This window comes from Sparus aurata, chromosome 8 (genome assembly GCF_900880675.1).
Source record: "Sparus aurata chromosome 8, fSpaAur1.1, whole genome shotgun sequence".
NCBI lineage: Eukaryota > Metazoa > Chordata > Actinopteri > Spariformes > Sparidae > Sparus > Sparus aurata.
Window position 1 is genome coordinate 29,844,712 of NC_044194.1, and position 21,631 is coordinate 29,866,342.

At 43.9% G+C, this 21,631-nt stretch overlaps 2 protein-coding genes across 3 annotated transcripts; both read right to left on the bottom strand.

The window, feature by feature from the left end:
• Positions 1 to 215: 215 nt before the first annotated feature.
• Positions 216 to 13,452, bottom strand: csnk2a2b (casein kinase 2, alpha prime polypeptide b). Its single transcript, XM_030426397.1, has 12 exons — positions 12,403 to 13,452; positions 11,852 to 11,963; positions 11,340 to 11,441; positions 8,812 to 8,862; positions 8,504 to 8,563; positions 8,303 to 8,386; positions 5,709 to 5,819; positions 5,344 to 5,445; positions 4,766 to 4,866; positions 3,223 to 3,371; positions 2,927 to 3,010; positions 216 to 905 (listed from the first exon to the last, which is right to left on the bottom strand). The coding sequence occupies exons 1-11, from the start codon at positions 12,504 to 12,506 to the stop codon at positions 2,934 to 2,936; spliced, it is 1,053 nt and encodes a 350-aa protein (XP_030282257.1). The 5' UTR covers positions 12,507 to 13,452; the 3' UTR covers positions 216 to 905; positions 2,927 to 2,933.
• Positions 13,453 to 14,788: 1,336 nt separating this feature from the next.
• On the bottom strand, positions 14,789 to 21,554 carry znf319b (zinc finger protein 319b). Of its 2 annotated transcripts, XM_030426392.1 has the most exons (4): positions 21,136 to 21,554; positions 20,375 to 20,419; positions 20,141 to 20,258; positions 14,789 to 20,045 (listed from the first exon to the last, which is right to left on the bottom strand). In XM_030426392.1, the coding sequence occupies exons 3-4, from the start codon at positions 20,143 to 20,145 to the stop codon at positions 18,185 to 18,187; spliced, it is 1,866 nt and encodes a 621-aa protein (XP_030282252.1). In that variant the 5' UTR covers positions 20,146 to 20,258; positions 20,375 to 20,419; positions 21,136 to 21,554; the 3' UTR covers positions 14,789 to 18,184. The 2 variants fall into 2 exon arrangements, with proteins under 2 accessions (XP_030282252.1, XP_030282253.1); XM_030426393.1 differs by lacking the exon at positions 20,375 to 20,419.
• Positions 21,555 to 21,631: the final 77 nt, after the last annotated feature.

Below are 21,631 nucleotides of genomic sequence, written 5' to 3' on the forward strand. Positions count from 1 at the left end.
ATGCAATACAATTTAACTGCAGCATTGATCATAAAGTTGAATCAGTTCAGTAAAGTGGCATGTTCATGTGTAAAAGGAGAGTCACCTACCATTAACTGTAACATAACGTCTGTTATGGATTTTAATCACTTTTTTAAAAAAATAGCCTTTTAGAGTGTTTCTCAAATCAGGGCAAAATGTAACGAGCAATAAATTCACTCTCGACACAGGCAGAGTTCATCTAAATAAAAATCATTTATTTGTCATTAATATTATTATCATCATCATCATCATCATCATCATTCTATCTAGAGAGTCCACCATGCCGCTTTCAGTACTGGAGTAGTGCTAAGACGTCTGTCTGTCTGTTGGGGGATACAGGATGGTACGGAGGGGGGAGGGCAGACAGACGGATGGATGAACAGGTCGGGAGGGGAGGGGGGGGGGGGGGGGAGAGGGCTTGTACAGGCTCACACTCCTGTTCATTCTCCATGCTGATGCAAATAAAGAGGGGGTGACATAAAGGAGGGATGACAGAGAGGAGGGACTGAATTGTCTTTAAAAGTAGTTTGTCCTTGTTGACCTACATGAGACTGAGCTGGGAGGAAAACGACGATTTGGGGGACGACGGGGGAGCAGCTTCAAGCTCATTGGTCAGGCTGCTGGACAGGGAACCAGGACAAGCCAATCGCAGACTGATACAGAGGAGGAGGGTGTACGTATACATGTCTGCATAAGTGTTTGTATAGAGGGTGTGCTTGCATTGACGTGTGTGTTTGTGTGTGTGTCTGTGTGTATCCGTATGCACATATCTGAGTATGTAACTGGTCAGAGTTACTTTGATCCATTGTCACTGTACACTTGTCAAAGTTACTGTCACAACCGGGTACAAAGTTGAGGTAACAAACATCCTTCTTCTTCCACTTCTGCGGAGAGAAAGAGAACAGAGGAGAGTGAGGAGGAGGACACAGCAGAGTGGACATGACATTTCAACAGGCATTGTATCTGCAAGGTTGACCTTTTTCCCTGATCAAATTGCTGTAATGAAAACCCATCTTTGGCTGTTTATCCTTATTCTCCTCACTGAACACTTTGTAACTCTAATGACATCCCCTGGGCAGCAATCTTGTAAAAAAAGACAAACATTGTTCTCTGAAAGCTGAGAGGAAAAAAACACCAACAATAATTCTTTGGTTGAAAGGTAGAAAAGTGACATTAAAATGTATCTCAATGTGACCCTGGACAAAGTGTTGACTGCTAGCCCATTTAGCCTAAATGGAACCTGACGCTAGCTTTCTCAGCACCAACACTGCCTAAATTGTATTTTGAATATAATCAATTGATTTGGTATAACATTTACTCTCCACCTTTTACAGTATATTTGAGACAAATATTTCTACTCGATGTTGTTTGGAATTTTCATTATATTCTATGTCTACATTAACTAACTAACCATACATACATACATACATACATACATACATAGATACATACATACACCCTATGAAATCCAATCTAATACATTTTGTATTTCTAGTCTTCTGCAAAACTGTGATCAGATCAGCTCAGATCAATAAATTAGTGTCAATTGTATCCTGGTGTGTGATAGAATATTGATTTCATTGGTTTCATCTACTGTGACTCGCCCTGTACTGGCTGCACGCAGAAGAGAAGCCCTGCTGCTCACGGGGTATCTTCATATTTTTTAATTTATTTTCTTGTTATAACTATTCAGCTCTACTTCTTTCATTGCTCATTTGTCTTTCGCCATAACTTTTATACAGATTTTACAAATTATTATTACATATACAGTATATATTATGTGATATTTGTTTATTTTGTATCTAAAATCATATCATCATAATATCATATCGTATATCTCATGGCTCAGTTAGCCGGGGAGCCAGTGGATCTACAGTTTGTCCGGACTGGGACCTCAGATCTCAGGTCACCATGGGCAACGGGGCCCAGCCAACTACATTTGGCAGCTCGACGTGACACTGAATACGGCTTGGCACCAAACTGGGACCGAACACGGCCTCCTGGACTGCCTGAGGTCAGTCTGACTACAGGCGATACAGTGCGGAGGTGATTTAGACCACGGCTCAATTCAGCTGTCCACCCTCCGGACATGCAGACCGAGCCCTCGCATTCTTCAGTCATGCATACTGTGACATGTTCAATGCAATCCCATCAAGTCTGCAGGGTATGAGCCACTGATATCTGTGTACAATCTGCAAATGTATGTATTTTTGTATTATGATGTGGGAGTATTTAATTTCTGTCCGACGTGATTCAACAAACATTTTATCATGTAATTGTTTCACATATTCAAAACGAGAACTTCAATGTCACGTGCGTTTCGTTTCGTTTCGTTTTCATTTCCTTTTCTTCTGCTTTTTCCGTGAGGGTCGCAGGGATGTTACCGCTTTTATCCCCCTTTTTAAAGGGGTCGCGGGGGTTACTGGGGCCAATTCCAGTTAACTCTACGGGCGAAAAACGTATTGCCATGAGTTGTGGGCAATGAAATTGTCCTCTGACGTCCCAAGTGAACTTCCTCTACAAAAACTCTGCTTGAGAGTTTTTGTGGACAGGATGCACTGTGGGTTAGGTAGCACTCAGCGCTTGTAAAGTGCGATCACACCCGCAAAGTTCACAAGTCTGCAAAAGTAGTGACATCTGTACAACAGCTATTTGCCAGTGCAAAGTGTTATTATGAGACAGGATGGGCAGAGGCTGGTTAGCATGCTAACTTCAGTAGACATCTAGACAACACGTCAACGCTGTTGTTTCTTCCCATTCTGTTGGTGATGTGAGTCCACTTATTTCAGTGTTAAAACTAAAATAGTCATTGTCAAGTTTTACGTGTAGTGGCTTTAATACCGTGTATTACATAAAGAAATCATCAAAATACACCGTGACCAGTGAGTAATCTTCAAACTGTTACCTGTGTTTCATCGTGCTGTAGTGTTGCCACTGGAAACCATGTTGTTGTCAGAGTTCGACAGAGACTGCTCCTTTATTACTGGGTCTGCAGGAGACAAACTGCATTTTTAGACTTCAATAGAAGTTAATGCTACTTTGATTTTATATCATCTTTGAAACCCAGCAAAAAAATGCATTTTATGCTGCACTTACCTGACTTCATCACAACATCATAGCAGTTACTGTCCTAGAAAACCCCAGAAGGCTCAGTGTGTATGCTACGTGTGCGCTGTGTTTGGAAGTGTGTGTCCTGCTTACAGAAGTACGGGTGCTCCATGGCCTCTGTGGCAGTCAGTCTCTGTTGGTGGTCGTAACGTAGCAGCTTGTCCAGCAGGTCCAGAGCTTCAGGACTCACCAGGTGCTGGTTCTCTGTCTGCACAAACTGTTCCCAGCGCTTCCTGCTCTGCCTGTGGGAACACAACACACACTGCTGAGGGGACGGCTACTGATAGTGCCTCTGATACTAACAGTGACATTACTGACCCACATAACTGTTATAAGGACATTCTCTTGTGTCCTGTACTCTGGTTTGTTTTTGATATTTTTTCCCTAATGCTCGCATAGGATGAGCATTAAACTTTCCTATCTGACCGGCACATGACAACAGAAATAAAAACTGGAGTACTCAAACAGCAGCGGGAACTAAAGCAGCGGTGAACAGTGGCTGTTTGCTGCTGCAGTGACACAGAACTTAAAGGCGCCCTGTGGAGTTTTGAACACGAGTGGTGCTGTGGATCGGAGTCCAACCGATTTATCAGGTGGGATATCGGCCTATCACAGATATATCAGTATCGATGTTGTCCAATGTGTGCAGATATCAAACTTTTTTTTTTTTTTTTTCCAGAACATAATGCACAAACAACATTCGTTGGAGTAATTTATAATTCTATAAATGTAAAATATTCTGGCTCCATCCCACATTTAAGGGAACACAGTGTGTGTATTCAGTTATCAGCTTCATTCCAAATGAATAAACAATACATTAAAAAAAGAAAATAATAAATAAATATAGTAATAAAGTAAGTGGGTCCATATATATATATATATAAAACACACAATGGACACACATATCTTCAGCATTGCACTATTGCACGGTTCAACAGTTGTACCAAGAAGTGTAACAATATGTCAGAAAAAGGCAAAGAAAAGCTAGCTGGTATGAGCCTGGATTTAATGGAATCAGGTTTCTAAGGCTTCAGCGTTCTGGTGATTTACAAGAAAAATTAACAGTGAAAATTTAAGAGTGTGTAAGTGCGACTCAAACTGGTGTCAAAGACGTTTCCCCCCCAAATTTCCCCTCAGCACATTACATAACAGGAGCAATCACAGGGAGCTGCAGTGGAAAAGGTGAACTCATGTTTGTAACTATCACTGTGACGCAGTTTCAACCCAACACGTTATGAAGGCAGGCAGGCAGGACAACACGTTTCTTTGTGCGCTGGAAAGTGGAAATCGATGGTCCTAATGAGGCGTGCTAGGATTACAAGGATAGAGCCTATGATGGGGCTTCCTTTTCCAGATGTATAATGCCCTTTTTTGTGTGTGTTGGGACTATTTTAAGAGGCCAACTGTGAGTCAGAAGAGGGCCTGCAGCACTGAAAGTGTAAAAATATCAAATTAGCACTCTCAGTGAGTTGCTCAAGGACTGTAGCAGGGCAGATGTTCTTCGGCTAGTGCTCATATGGATATTTTTAGCCTGTATTCGGTCTCAACCTCTACTTCAGATTCAGCTCTGGAGCAGCTACTGTATGTCACAATATGTGAGATGGGAATGCCAGAGGCAAAGTCAGAGTGGACGTACTGTCCCAGCAGGTCTTTGAAGCGAGGGTCCAGTTCGATGTGGTATTTACGCAGGTAGCCAAACAGCTCGTCTGTCCCCAGGACCTTGGCGATTCTCACCAGCTGGAAAACACAACAGACCACGACAAATTCTGTGAAGCGCTTTGAAACACGAGGAACTCTGTCACATTGTGGTTGACACATTTATCCACTAACCCTTTACAAATAAAATCGTTCTTAGCCTCTTAGTTCAAATCTTAGAAATCTCCTCAGAGCTCTTGTTGTGTTCGTGCTGAATGACAGCGCCCTCTTTTTCTGCTAAAACTGATGACACGTGAGAGTAAGGCGCGACGGATTACAGCCGATACAGTTCCAGGACACAAATACAGGTTGTCTCCATTACATGTTTCTGACATCCTGCACCTAACCGGGACACAGGATGCACCGAACACCTCTTGTGTTTGCACAGAAGTGAGCCAGACGTTTGGATTTTTTCCCGTGAGTGTGCATGAAATCAGTAAATAACCATCTGTACTAATCTGTTTCAATCAACTTGAGTGTGCTGCTTTTGTTCCCGGTGTGTGTGTGTGTCGCAGGTACCTGGTCGTAGTTGTCTTGTCCATGGAAGAAGGGCTCTTTCTGAAAAATCATACTGGCCAGCATACAGCCCAAGCTCCACATGTCTAGACTGTAATCATACATCTGAAACACAAAATCATCAAACAGCACTGCCGATGATGAGAACACAGGCGTCAGGATTATCCATGTGTGGTGGTGACAACATTGTCTCATCAATGTGTGACTGCAGGCCTTTTAAAAATGTATATGTTGCGTGTGCACGTGTGTTCTTCTTGCGTGTAAAGCGATACAGAAAGTGAAGTATCCCTGATGGTTGTTTAAATGTGGGCAGATGTGTGTGTGTGTGTGTGTGTGTGTGTGTGTGTGGGCGTCTATGCGTGTGTTACCTGGTAGTCCACCAGCAGTTCGGGGCCTTTGAAGTATCTTGACGCCACTCTGACGTTGTACTCCTGGGATGGGTGGTAGAACTCTGCCAAACCCCAGTCTATAAGGCGTAGCTATGGAAACACACAGTTTGTCCTCATTTAGCTACACAGCCTTGGGACGGAACGTAGAGGAAGTGTGAATGAACAACGCCATCAGGTGTGACCTAACATCAATTATCAACACACCCTGGTATAAGCTGGGTGTGTGTCTGGTGTATTCTGTAAGGGGATGTTGAGTTATTTCACATCCATGTTCACCTGCTGCCCCCTGCTGGACAAGGCCAGAAGTGTATTACATGATTTAATATTGCTTTGCTCAGCAGATAGGAGTGTATTAATACAGCTGCAGTTTCAATCAGGGGGAAACTACAATGAAAATGAACAGTTGATTTTTTTTTCTTTTTTGGTGCTGATAATTAATTTGTGTGTTCTTCTCCACTCCAATTCCCAGAAACCCCTGCAGGCTCAAGCTCTCACTGTAGCCATAGCCCGGGGCTGTGACCACAGATTGAGTGACTGGGATGAGGTCAAAGCTTTGTGACCCTTTATCCATCACTCCAACAGTTACTGTGTTTTATGTCAACTGTATGGAAAGTAGAGCACGACTGAGACTGGACTTTTAGTGCTGATGCAGAAGCCGATTTAAGGAAATAAAACATTCTGACACATCAGCCGATATATATGGAAACAAGACACATTTAAGTTAAACAGTAAACGTTACTGTCTGAAATGACAGTATTAATCCCCGGCACCTTTTAAGTTTTCATGTCATAAACCCTGTTATTTCGGCTGGCCGATACTGGCCAATCACAGATACTGCTGTACGTTTTCAATGTGTCCCAGTAGATGGCGAGAAGTAAATTGTATATTTTTTTAGAGATTACAATGCAGATAAAGATGCTCGGGATAATTAAGAATTATTAAATTCCCAGTAAGTTTATGGTTTCAGTGCACTGCTGTAATTTTACACATGAAGGTTATTGCTGAAATGTAAACACCCCGTCTCTGCTACATGTCTTTGTCACAAGTGTTTGATAACCACATTAAAAATGTTATGTTAAGCAGTGTTGTCAAAAATATTGACACAAATTGTAGTTAGTAACATTCTTCTATTCTAAATTTGGACACCATGACTTTATCTTTAACTGTAATCGCGTATTGGTTTTAAATATCTGTCATCAGTCTCCGTGATTACTAATAAACGGTATCGCCACTGAAAAAACATATCAGTCGATCCCACGTAACAATTAAATGAACTTAGGTTGTGTTGTGCTTTGCACAATGAACAAGCCTCGTCATACTTTACTTAAAACACAAAACTGGAAATTCCAGTAACCTGACAACACAAGTGTATATCGCAGATGTATACTGCAGATGTACTGACAACCAAATGTTGAACTTATTTACAGTGGTATCGGAAGCGACCACACAAATCAAGTATTGGCTGGGCTTTATTACCGATACCAATTTATCTGTGACAGGCCAATATCGGCCAACTGCTTTATTGATCGGGCTCTATTGTTCAGCTCTGCAGTTGGTTTACTTAGTTTAGTTTTAATTAAAACAGGCTGATCTGTTTTCCTCTGGAAACTGATATTTTAGTCACATTGTGCCAAGATTGCGGCTGAAAAGTATCGTGTTTATAACAGGTCGCAAAGCAGAGTCTTTGGAGCTATTGTCACAATAGCTAGCACAGGCTAATTATTTTGAGTGGCTAACGCTAGAGCTGCAGTTGTGGCAGGTTGTGGTCGTAGCTGTGATTTGACTGTAGCTGTTGGCTGTAGATATGGACTGTACATTGCTGTTGCTTTGATTACGGCTATGTCTGTAGCTGTGACAGTTTAGGCAGGCTGTGACAACATTTTAATGTGTAACTCTAAATGCAAGCCACAGTGAAGCAGCAGGTTATGGTTGTGTCTGGCATCATGAAACTTTTTCCGGTCAATGTGACTATATTTGGTGCCGTGAAAAAAAGAAAAGAAGCCAGCCAGTCACAATCACAACTAACGTGGCAACTACAGTAATAGCCATTGGCGCCAAGAGCCATAACAAGACAACAATGCCCACTAGCAGCCAGAGCCTAGCGCTTCAGTCCTCGCTTGGCTTTCCTCATCTCTCTTGATCGACACAGACTTTGTTCTGCCACAACTGCTCGTGCTCATTAGTCTCCAGATTATATTTCACACTAAATGCATTCATTAGCCGGGAACAGAATGAACTGTGTTGCAGCACCCGCCGACAGAGCATAAAAAAAAAACCTACTAATTCAGATGGAAAATAAATCTGCAGTCAGTTTAATCATCTCACGCAGACCGGACTCAAACACATTACGGGGACAACATGCGTATAAAAGCCAATGCTAATGCATTACCAACCCACAATTATCTAGCTCATTTTCAAATGTGGGAGAATATAACAGGGGAGTAATGAAAGGAAGACGAATGCCAGAGAGAAAATAAACAGAGAGAGAGAGAGAGAGAGAGCGGGTGAGAGATAATATTCAGAGCGCGTGTGGGTGTGTGAAAAAAAAAAGGACTATATGGGGCACCAACTACCTTTCTCAACTGGTGGTCGATCATCACATTGTGGGGTTTAACGTCACGGTGCATGATGCCCATACTGTGACAGTAGTCCAGAGCCTGGCAGACACAATGAGCCCACATTAGCAGGAAATGTGTTGTTATCTTGTCAGGAATAGTGGGAACATTTCTTATTCATTAAATGGAACATTTTAAAAAGTGAAAAAACAGTCTCACCTTCAGTAGTTCATACATATAGAAACGGATATCATAATCTGTCAACTTCTGGTACAACTCCTGCGGGGGAAGAACACATTTACATCAGCATTTGAACCGAAATTTGAATTTCAAATTAGTTCCAGGGGAAAAAAAAGCTGATGCCCCCCCCCGCCCGCGCCATTTGCCCCCTACTGATCAAGAAGCTGCAATGTGGGTCGTGATAAAACAGGCAGCAGGGTCCGGTGAGGGCACAAAACATTCAATGTGACATCAAAGACCAAACAGCAGACCCCCAGAATCATGCAGAAGAGAGGTGATGGTTATACCTTGAAGTCTGTGTTATTGATGCATTCAAAGACGAGCGCTGGAGTTCTGGACTGTACAGCCACCGTAGCGGGAGAGAAAGGGGGGGGGGGGGCAGAGAGTCGAAATCAGTCAAATAAAAATCATCAACAACAATAAAGACTGAGTCACTCAGTCGCCTGATTAATCCCAGATTTAACCGCACCGTGATCTGAAGCTTGACAGACAGAAAGGCAGGCACTGCTGCTTGATTTCAAAACTTTTAAGTCTCCAGAAACTATGAATATAATAATGATCGTCTAACCACTGGAGTTTTAAGGGAATGTGATCCCAAAACAAAGGCTAAGTCAGTGCTCTTCCATGGCTTCCACCCCTGAAAGGTTCAACAAAGAGCTTTCCAGTCTAGCACAGACTTGAGACTAAAAATACAGGAAGGCGGCCCATTTGTTCCCCAAATTCTCCAGGTAATTTACCAAGATTTCTGACTCCACTTCTAAGGCTTTCACAGCTGCGAAATTCCAGGAAGCCCGCCACCGTAAACCAAAATAATCACAGGACGAGTAAAAATAAAACAGGGATTACAGTGTTCCCACGGCGACAGGTTTCACCCCCACGATGAACACAATAATCACATCCAGTCTGTAATCAATTAGTGCCTCCCACAAGTGATTAAATCATTTGCAACACCTGTGATCGCTTCGTAAATCCATGATTTCCTCAAACCCATCAGTACACTGCCGGCAGTTGCTTACGTGTGCTTTAAATATCCATATGCGACACAGATGTGAGGCAGCTGTTTGATCATATGCTGCAAGGGGAGTGTTATGGGGGATTGTTAAGAGTGAATGGAACAAAACAAAAGAAATGCCATCTAAACTGTGTGCTTCGTGTGAACATTAAAAATGTTACGTTACGCAGTGTTGTCAAAAATATCGACACAAATTGTAGTTAGTAACATTCCATTGCTGGCTATTCTAAATTTTGACTTTATCTTTAACTGTAACAGCGTATTGGTTTCAAATATCTGTCATCAGTCCCCATGATTACTAATAACCGGCATCGCCCCTGAAAAACACATCAGTCGATCCCACGTAACAATTAAATGAACTTGATGTATCAAACATATGATGTTTGTACTTTCAAAGATAATTTAGCGTGTCAAGACAGTCCGCTTGTTATGGAGATTGTAAAGTACCATTTAGTACCATCATCTTGCGTCATGTACAACACTAACACCAACGTGGCCGTCGCCTTGGCAAAAGGAGAGTTAGTCAGTTCTGTGAGTCTACAATTATGCAGGACTAACTCTATCAAGCTGTGGTTTCGGGTTTTGATGAGCGCTAAAAGGGCACTGTGTAGTTTTGGAGAATACATTCAAATTCAGAGTTTACATTTTTACAATATTAATGAGGTAATAATACAAACTCCAAAAAAAATAAAAAATAAATAAATAAATAATAATAATAATAATATTTATTTGTTCCATGTCTAGTTCCAAACAACCTGTTCTTGGCAAAAAATATTGTCCCAGAACGCTATTGAAGCAAGAAAGGTGGCAGGGTCCGCCACATATAAACAAAGTAAAGAGTGCGCAGAAAAAAAATCATCAAGATCTTTCTCTTCCTTGTGCCCCTTCAAATGACACGACATTACTTCCGTGTGTGTTGGGTGTGTAGTCATTCTGATAACCTACTTCCACACTCTTAAACTTAAACAGTTTAATGACCAACAATGACTTTGTCGAGTTGGAAATTGTCGATTCAACTGACAAACACCAAGTGTGTAATTCATAGCACCATGAAAAGAGATTAAAAAAAAATATCCCACACCATTAACTGCTGTACGTTGTTTCTGAAACAAGGTCCCATGGTGGAGCCCAGGACGGGGCAAAACTTCAACTCTCTGCGGGGACTCATAGCTCCCCCTGAGGTCTAGTCCATGTGTACAAGGTTATAAAACAAGAACGATCTCCATCAATACAACTCTAATCTATACAACGCGTCTGACAATGCATATCACATGGTCAGTTGAATATACTGGGCATGTGCATGCAGCAGGTCGTATACTGGTTGCTTTGTTAGACGGCGGCAGCAGGACTGCTCGTCACACAATCCTCCTGGATGCTATTATTTTCAGTAGGAATTTGTCAGCAGCCATTTTTTGTCTCGCTTTTCCATCAGTGTAGTATCAATGTCACCTTCTGTCCCTCTAAATATACAAAATATAACATCCAGATCCAAAAATAAATTCATTAAACAATCATTTTTTTAAAATAAGTAGTAATGCAACTACAAACGGCTGCAAAAGAAGAAAAATATTAGCAGGAAAAATGTGCAGATTTCCAAATACTTTCATAGTAAAAATGCCTTCAGAATGAAAAATCGATTAGCGCATCCACACCATACAAAAGGTGCATTTAAGGCAAACATTCAGCAAGTATTATCTCGTCCGTCCTCTTGCAAAATCAAAGCCAACTAATGTGTCAGAACAGTTTCAGTCCAACACTCTCACACTCATTCCCTCATCTTAACAGGACAGGTAGCGGTCCTACCACTGGGTCTTTGACTGTGTCCACCAGTCGGATGATGTTGGTCCCTCCTCGCAAGTTCTCCAGGATCTTGATCTCCCGCTTGATCTTCTTCTTTTTGACGGGCTGGTTGCACAAGGAAACCAAGCAAAGATTCAGAAGAGAGGTCTTTGGGGTATAAGAAAAGACACGCATCAAAAAAAAATCACATCATGATGTAGAAGCAGAGATGATTTCCTGTGGGCTATTTCTGACTCTGGATCTCCAACCTGCTGATCCTGATTGACAAGCTGCTGCTGCTGCTGCTGCATTCTTTCCCAGGGAATGTTCAGCATGTTCGCATGAAGAATTACTCAAATAATTACAATCCGTGCAAACAGTGTCAGGAGTTTTCAAGAATTCTAACGATGCATGACTCATTCTTCTTTTCACACTATCACGCTCACTATTTTACTCATATTTCAAGGGAGAAGGCCTCACATCACACATACAGGAAAGACATTCAGCATTCAGCTCGAGGAGACCGGACTGCTCACCTTCAGGATCTTGACCACCACCTTCTCATTGTTGGTGATGTTGATTGCCTCGAACACTTCGCTGTACTTCCCTCTGCCCAGTTTACGAACCAGCTGGTAGTCCTCCTGGTTGCTATAGGGACAGACAGAGAAACAGTGCTGAGCTTGTGTGACTATGTGAGAACGGGGGAAGATTATTTTCAGCCTCGGCGTGCAATCAAGTCACCGAGTAATTTTGAAAGTGTGCTTGTCACTGAGATGAGCTTTGCTTGAGGGAGTGAAGGGATATGTGGCTCTGAACTTGAGGTGGGTGTTATTTAAGTCAACAGACGGGGTGAACATGGGGTTACACGGTGCAGAGCCGCAGGGCAAGTGTGCTGCGAGACTGACAGACAGACTGTACTACCACCGTGTCATCACACCCTCACAGCAAATGTTTAATAATAGGCACCCATCTGCCACACTTTCCCTCTCCCACCAACACACATGCATACAGAGATCCATTATCTGCTGTGGTCAGACATCACATGCATGCAAACACAGCGACCTGCAGTAAACAGAAATATCCTCACTTCCAGTTAGGTACGTGGGCCTCGTAGTCCCAGTATTCCCGGCTCTTCAGCGTGTTGACGTCTGCGTACACACGGGACTTGCTACCGGCCACCGGACCCGGCATGGCGAGACCCGAGGCTCGGGCGCTGCTGTGGGGCGTATGTCACGGAGATCTGCTGGGGTGGTGGGGATCACTGGCAGACTGGAATTGCTGTGTGTGTGTATGTGTGTGTGTGTGTGTGTGGGTGGGTGGGTGTGAAGTGGAACAGGCCAGCCAGCTAGCTTCGCTCTGCAGCCAGGCTGAGAGAGAAGAGGGGGAGAGGGAGGGAGAGAACCGGAGATTCCGCCCAGGGTTCGCCGCAGTCAGTGCGCGCCGAGCAGCGCTCCTTGGTCGGATTGTCAGAAGCAGCAGAGCCGGTGTCGGTGGGGCTCGGAAAGGGGGCTGATGAGAGTCTGGGCGATAGTGCAGCAGAGGTTAGACACAGGGACGGGGAGGCATCGGGGTGCTGAGGTAGAGAGGAAACGGACCCCTAAAAGGCCACAGAGGAGGAGAGGGGGTTGGTGATAATATCACGGGTTAAAACTCCGAAGCTCCTCTCTTTGTGGGCCCGAAATCCGAAACGTTAGAGGGGGGGACGAGCGGGCTTCCTGCGCTAACTTAGCCGATGGACGGTCGGGGTGGGGGGGTTGCCATCGGTGGTCCAGTGTAAGCTATCAATCAACTGTTGAAGTGACGGATCGGTAGCGGGGGTCGGCCGGAGGGAGAGGGGGGTGGAGCAGCGGAGAGATCGATGTTGTTAGCTAATGTTAGCCAGCGATGCTACTTCAGCGCGGAGATGTCGCACCGACGGGGAGCGCTCGGCGCCGTGCACCACCATCGGCGGAGCCCGCGTCATGTGAGACCGGCTGTGCGGGGAAGCAGCGCCTCAGTGGCCCGGTACCAGACGCCGACGGGGGGCCCGGGATTCGGGGGTTTCTTCAACAGCCGCAGACCTCCCCGGTCGAAAGCGCAGGGAAGGAAGGCGGATTGCGATTGAAGAGGAGCGAGAGAGCCGCCCGGATGTGAAAGCAGCTGGCTGCCGGGGTGAGGATGAGGAATGTGTCGTTCAACCGAGCGGCCGGGACACAGCGCCCTCTAGTGACGAGGATGAGCTAGAGGGGCAGAAGAAGTACAACATTACACTTATTTTTATTTAATTCATTCATTTAATTTTGATTTTAATTTAATTAAACTTTTCAAAATAAATAATATAAAAATAATGACTGCTGTCGAGGGTAGCTGCTGGCGTCAGAGCTGTTTTCCTCTGACAAAAGCCACTCATACCCACTGGAGCACTCTTTCAATCACTCAGATTAATTAAAGGTGCAGTGTGCAGGGTTTGGGGGGATCTATTTGTAGGAATGGAAACAAATATTCATTATTATTATGATTATTATAATTTTTATGTTTTCATTTCATCACCTGAAACAAAGGATCATTGTTGATCCTCTTCCACACACTCCGCCATGTTTCTATAGTAGTCCAGAAAAGACAAACCCAACACTGGCTCTACGGCAGGCCTTTTGCATTTCACGTTTTTAGTAGCCACCTTTTCCCACAGGCAGGTGACTGAACGGGTTGGGGAAGGATGTCAGCAGCGCAACATCTCGCCTCTTCCTGAGGCATCTGCTGCTCTTTTGAGGTCATTAAGTGGCCATCAGGGTCTAGTTGTGTGATGTGACCACTTGTGCTAAAATAATATTACATTGGTGAAAAGTAAATTTGCTCTAAGGTAATTGAGTAATTTCCAAATCCCCTCTACAACATCTTCAGATGAAAATATTGTACTCCCCTAGATTTACCTTTTTCTTTTTTTATATATGAAGATGTTTTATACAAAATATTACAGTTTCATGAATATGATGTATGTCTTCACTACCCCACAACATCTAAAGTAATCAAAATAATCTCAATCAGAATTACATATTAATGCACCAGTAATAATGAATATATCTTAACAATGACACGAAGGGGAAGGCCATCTTCCACGGGTAGTTTTCTGGTAACTGCAATGCATTTTTTAACATGTTGTTTCCACCAGTTGGTGAAGACATAAACATGTGAACACTGCAAACTATGTGAGCTATGGCTAATGGCTTAATCTAGAACACTTAATCAACAGAGGACAGGTCAGATACAACACCTGTCTGGTCAGACGTTTAACGCTTGTATTTTCTCTACATTTTAATTGTATAAATTATCTTGGCGGCACTGACGAAGAACTGAATGAATGTGGCCTGCTGGAATATAACTTTTCAAGAAATTAAGTAAATATTCTAGAAATTAACAAAAGCCACCAATTACTAAAAACACTTCTCATAAATCAGAATCTCTCTCTCCTTCTTAAAATAATCTCTTGACTCGTGTAAGTTTATAAATGAATTTTTTTTATTTGTTAGTGCTGTGTAACTGAATGCTACATACATACAGATAATCTTAGCATGAATGTACATGTACTGTACGTCGCCACAAAGTTTTTTCTTTTCTTTTTTTCAACATCATTCACATAAACTACAGTACAATTTGAAAAAGCTATAGGAGGGAACAGTGCTGTGAGGAGGAGGGTTAGCACCAGTTCCCAGGGACAGAACACAGGAACTAACACAGCAAGCATGCAGAGGGCGAGAGACACCAGGGTCTGACGGGTTTATTTATTGGAACTGAACAAGGCAAGAGGAGGGTGGGTGGGTGAACTTAACTCAAATTCAGTCAAAACACAGAAGGATGGATTTATTTAGTTTGTGCTTATACAGGATACTTTCCTTTCCTTTCCATGAATTCTTGATGGACACGGGAAGTTCTTTTGTTGATAAACCCAGTATAAATCAAGACGTAACAAGCGCAGCTCTCCCCGGCACTGAATGTTCTACACACCTGAACAGTACTACATGACAGAGGACAAACGCATGACCAGGCAGTCATCCTCATAATGCTAATAACTAAACCAGTGCTGCTGGGGCTGGGATAATTCTTAGGCTTTGAACATACACTTGTATAAAATTAATATTATTTTTAAACAGTATTTTAGGTCCTTGCCCTGCACCTGGAGTGACTTTCTGCACATCTGATACTGGATCAGCACCAATTTACAACTAAAACGTTATCAATCACACAGAATTCTTGGCAAATATGAACCCACTCTTACTGATTTCTGATGCTTTTTGTTGATATTATGCAACTTACAGACCACCACCAACATAATTCTTTGCGTAGAGGTTGTGCAATTTGGCCTCAGAAACAATTATACATTGTAAAAACTGTGTTAAAAAATAGGGATAGACCGATTATCTGGTGGCCGATACTGAGCATTTTTCTAAATATCGGTATCAGTGTTTTTTTGGTGTCCGATTGCTGATCAGATCAATTAATTTAGAAAGGCAATAGTTTGGCTCTGATGCAGCATCCTTCTTCGGTAGTCACCTTTGTGCTCTCAATTAATGTCACGGCCACAGCACTATCTGACTGGTTACATTCTATCACTGGTTATTCCAAGTTTCATCAAGATTTTAATTTTCACTGCAAATATGTGGGCTCCAAATTTCCCAATCGGCATCCTTGATCACCACTCATCTGTATCTGGTCCAGCCCGGTCGATCCCTAAAAAAAATAGCCAGCCTTATCCCAAACCTACCCCAAGGCCCTGGTCTCTCCCTTGAGGAATATAGATATTCATATCAATTTAAAGAATATTCATTAAAAGAAATATAAACAAATGTGAAAAAAAACAAACATACAGTACTTCAATACTTTAAGTTGTTGTTCTCAAAGTCTTATAATGCCAGATTCAGGAAGTAAAAAATAAAAAAAACATGATGGATGATGGAACCAACCATCTGACCTCGCATGATGAAGGAGAAGAGACAGAAAGCAAGCAGGGAGGCACTGTGGCCTCATTTTAAGGCTAAAACAAAAACCAAAGAATTTTATGCCAGAATAAAAAAAAAAATTTAAAATGACTTCCGTCTCCTTGGCCTCCTCTGTTTGTATTCAATACTGCACTCAAACCATGAATCAACAGTGAGTGGAGGGGAGGGGAGGGGAGAGGGAGAGCAGCTCCCCACATGAACAGAGCAAGAAAGAGTGGTGATCAACGCTGAAATGTAAACCAACTTGTGTTCCAGACGTCTTATGCGCAACAAGAATCTCATAGCATTCATAGAGGAGGAGGGTGTCATTCTCTCTGACGGACACAACATCAACATTAACGCAACATGTAACAGGAGAAAAACAATATTAATATTTCTTTGAAAACATGGAAAATATTTAACACAAAATGCAGGTTCATCCCGCAAAAACAGCTCACACAGACCAGTAAGGTTAGTAAAATTTTTAAAAAAAGGCGCCGGTCTGTTGAGACATTTCTAATACAATTCTCTACAGTCTGAATTTCCCTGTTTGACAGAATACTGTTTACATTCACACACTCAGACTCACACACACGCAGGGGGCTCTTTGAGATTCCCTGCGACATACCGATACAATCACTACATGGACTACAAAAACAACAAGGAGCATTTGTCAAAACATTTCACATGGTAAAAAGTAGCAATAATACAAAAACAGTTCTTACATATTGTTTTTAAGAAAAGACACGTTCAGACATTTCCAACTCGTCTCATACAACCACAGTATGTACAGGCTGAGAAAGGAGAAATGTTCAAACGCGGATGCTTTCAGGACGCATTAGTCGCACAGCACTGACCTCTCTACGAATATGACAGGTATATTAGTGTGAAATATATATTTCTACATACTCAAATGTGAGATCGCCATCAATCATCGGGGATTTTATTGGTTAACTTCAGCTGGTTGGTTAGTCTGCACACCTTTGGGATTGGGTGCTGCTTCATACTGGTGTTTTGGTACAAACATGTGTAGCCATAAACACCATGGCCCACACATACACTCAGATACTTTATCATCCGAATTATTTCACTCTAAGATAATAAATCCTAAAAGTCCCCCAGCAGTGTTTCCCTTCACATATGTTGAGGAGCTTACTGGCCATTTCTTAAATAATAAGTGTAAACATTAAAACTTATAGAGGGATGGGGAAGCGGGCAGGTGGGTCAATAGACTGTTTCTGTATTACTGTGGGGAGATGGAAACCAAAAGTGTTAGTCAAACTTCCCAGTCTATTGATGCTAAACAGAGACAGGCTGAGACAGGAGGAGGAGGATGCAAAAAGATATGGACAGAATGAGGGAGGTAGAGACTGAAGAGTGGGGAAGAGATGTCATAGGAGAAGGAGAGGGAGAGAAAACAAGGTAATGATCCCCCCCTAGTGGAAACTATTGTCGTATAGACAGTTTCTGTTACTCACCAAACTATTACAAAAATAAAGATGTTTTTGTTGTGGGCAAGAAATTCGGAAAGATCTAAGTATTTTCTAGATTAACCTGTGTTACGGCACCCGTTTCTGTGTAACTTCTGACACTGCTATCAACTGTCTGAGCATGCGGCTGAGAAAAAGTGGGAAAGGACAGATTCAGCTTCCATCTAAGAGGTGTAACAGAAAGGAAAGTGCAGGAAGAAAAACAAAAGGCCTCCTCATGATTTTCTGGAATGACAGGGACATGGAGTATAGACGGGAAGTTTGGAAAAGCAAAATTACACTTTATGTATCACTGGTGGGAATGAGTGCATCAATAGTAGCCTGGAGTGTCCTGTAAATGTGATGATAGTTAGGCTGAATAAAAAGCCTAAAAGAGACAAACAAGAAGAGAGGGGAGCGTCTGTTGAGGGGAAATAGTCATGAGGATTTATAAGCACTGGGGCACAGGGTAACCCCCTCCATCAGCTGTGTGCTGCACCGTATGATCCTGCAAAGAGCCCAAGTCACTGAACCGCTCGCCGCACCAAACACACTTGAACTGGCCCTCTCTAGAGTGCGTGCTCTGGTGTTTGGTCAGGTGCTCGCGCTGTTTGAAGCCCTTGTTGCAGTGGCCACATTCGTATGGTTTCTCCCCCGTGTGTACACGCCGGTGTCGGTTCAGGTCTGACGAGTATTTAAAACGTTTCTCACAGTCAGGGCACTTCAGCGGCTTTTCTCGCGACGGGTCGCAGCGGTGCTGGACAAATTCCGAAGAGGACAGGAAGCGCCGGTCGCAAAGCGAGCACTTGAGGGGCTTCTCTTGGCAGTGAGAGTTTTGATGGCGCTGTAACGTGGAGCTCTTCTTGTAGCCCTTGCCACAAACGTCACACTTGTACGGCTTGTCGGGCGAGGTGTTGGACGTCTCACCGCACTTGTGTCTGAGCAGCTCTCCTGACTGGCTGAACTCCTTCTGGCATGAGGCGCACTTGAACAGGTTGTCCATGCCGTGGACGTGCTGGTGGTAGAGGAGGTGAGAGGGCTGCATGAAGCCCTTGTCGCACAGATTGCATTTGAACGGCCGGTCAGTTGGGTCTTTGTGTGTGCGTCTGTGTCGCACCAGTGCATATTGCTGCTTGAAACTCATCTGACACTCGTCACAGTGGAAGGGACGCTCTTCTGAGTGCGTGCGCTCATGTTGGCGAAGGTCAGACGGCCGCTTGAAACCCTTACCGCATGTGGCACAACGGAACGGGCGGGAACCCTGCGGGTGGCAAGGGTGGTGGAGGAGCTCTGATGACTCTTTGAAGTGCAGCTCACATAAGTTGCATTTGAACAAGTGCTCACCAGAATGCACGTACATGTGGCGCACGAGGTGGGAGCGGTGCTTGAAACTCTTTTCGCAAACGGCACACTTGAACGGGCGTTCACTGCTGTGTGTTCGCTGGTGGTGCTGGAGGTGTGACGACTGGCTGAAGGCCTTGTCGCAGGTGTCACATTTGAAGGGTTTCTCTCCCGTGTGCACCCTTTCATGCCGTGTGAGTTCTGACAGGTGTTTGAAGCCTTTCTGGCAGACAGAGCATTTGTAGGGCCGGTCTCGGGCCGAGGGAAAAGGGAGAATGGATGAGCTGCTGCTGGCTGACGCCCCATCACTGCTGGGCTGCTGGGGATTATTTGAGTTGGGTGTGTTGTTGCCAGAAGAACCGGGGCGATAGGTCTTCTCACATATTGAACACTTCATTGGGTTGTTGCTGTTATGGGAAGTGTGGTGCTGGGCTAAAGAGGTAAGTAAGGAGAAACCCATCTTACACACCCCACACACAAACGGCTTCTGCTCCACCTGAACACACTGATGTTCTAGCAAGTCTGTCGCCTGGTGAAAAATCTTCATGCACTGTGTGCACTGAAATGACCTGTCTTGACTAACCATACACTGGTGCTCATGTGGGTTGGCCAGGTGGGAGATATCATGTCCACATGCCCCACATTTGTGTCCTCCCTCTGCCCCTACCTGCAAGGATGTTTGCTGGGCCTGGGCGGGGTGCTGTTGCTGACTGTGCTGCCCAGCTCTGTGCTGCTGACTCCCGCCATGTGGCTGGCCATGTTGGCTGTGCTGTCCATGCTGGGTCTGCTGCTGTAAAGACGTAGCATCTGGCTGCAGTACGATGCCATACACAGCACAGCCCAATGCGCTCTCAGCTCCTGAGGGGAGGGTGTGGACAACTTGAGGTGGAGCGACTGCATGCTGCTGCCAGGCCTCCGTCATGCGGGCTCGGGTGTAGGGATTCAGTTTGGCAGCTGGTGTGGCCCAACTGAAAAGAAAAGGTAAAAAAAAAAAAGGTAAATGGGATTAAATAATGTGCCAGAGGCTTCAGAGTGTGCTAGGATAACAGGGCAAGAAACTCACTCCATTTCAGCAACTGGTACTGAGGAACAGGCAAGCGTGCTTGGTGGTGGGGCTGTGACGGAGGATTCAATGACAGGAATCCCCGACTTTCACTCTACTCTGGGTCTTCAGGTGGTATCTGCATGAAAGAGAATAAAAATATCAATGGTCGGAAAGAAATAACTCATTAACAACAGTGTCTTTGAAAAAGTATTTGTGTTGCTTTTCAAAGATTGAATGTATAAAGATTCACACTTGCTCCATCAGCTTGAACAGCCAGTTCTGTCCCCTCTGTGTAAACTAAACAGAAACAGGGAGACATTAAGAAAATGAAGATAAGTAAAATAGTAGGCATGTTGCAATGTTTACAACAGCCGAGTACCAGACTTTGTATTCAGCCTCTCAAACAGGATGTCTGAGCAGTTCTTTCTGACAGGAGGTAAAACGTAGGTGACAGCAGGACGTGTTTACATCAGTCTTATTTACGATCCAAAAAGCACAGAGGACAGGGGGATTCAGAACATTTTCACAATAGTTTCTACTGTAAGTTGACTTTGCTAAAATCAACCCAGCGCTATGAAACGTAATCATAAACAACTCGGAAATGTGCAACATCTGTGATCGCACAAACGCACAGCAAGTGAGCACTCACTATACACACTTAGACACGACCAATTAGCGCTAGGTCGTATATTTATATTTTTTATTACACTGGTTATGTAGTCCCACCCCTGTCTATGCAAAAATCCAAATGCTGAACGATTCGCGGTTAAAAAAGTGGAAGGCAGCGTCTGCGCATCATAACGTTTTTCGTCTCCAGGCAAAGATCACTATAATCAAGATAGGTTAGCTGGCAAGCCTAGCCGCTTGCTAACGCCGCCACAGAGGCGCAGGAGAGAGCTAACGTTAGCAAGCTAGCCACGGCACAATAATAGCCTAGTAGCAACCGCTGCGGCGGCGCGTTTGTTAGTGAGTGGTGCATGTAAACAGTGATGAGAAATTCCGTATTTACATACCCGGAGAGTCCATTCAAGCGTACTGAGTATTCACGATAAATTCCCAGTCTGTAGCAGGCTAGCTGTTACCCCGAATAGCGTTAGGTTCCTTCTTCACATCCGCAAATGGTGCTCGGATGCTCTCTTGTTCGGGCGCTGTGGCTCCGGGGGCCGAAATAATTGGGATTCGCGGGTCATTAAAATGGTCAAATTACTCCCGCGACTTCCCACATCACGCCATAAACGCTTTCGTTTCACATATACATGTGTTTGGCTCCTAGGGCATCCTCTCAGCTGGCGAAAACATATGCATTTTGTTATGTATTGCTAGCTAGCTATCGGCTAGCTTCTGAGCCTCTGCCCGCGCACGGGAACATGAATAAACCAAGAGTTAATTGGCATGCTCACAACACACGCACACACACATACACAAACACAAACGCACACAGCTTCAATGAAACACCTGCAAATGTAAATAAGATCACCACATTCAATGCTGCTGTCGTAACGAGTGAAA

Coding starts and splice junctions, on each gene's coding strand:
- csnk2a2b (XM_030426397.1), bottom strand. CDS start 12,506: ATGCCGGGTCCGGTGGCCGGTAGCAAGTCCCGTGTGTACGCAGACGTC. Junction 5,446..5,708: donor AACTGCTGGTGGACTACCAG/GTAACACACGCA, acceptor TTTGTGTTTCAG/ATGTATGATTACAGTCTAGA. Junction 3,372..4,765: donor TTCAAAGACCTGCTGGGACA/GTACGTCCACTC, acceptor GTGTTCCCACAG/GCAGAGCAGGAAGCGCTGGG.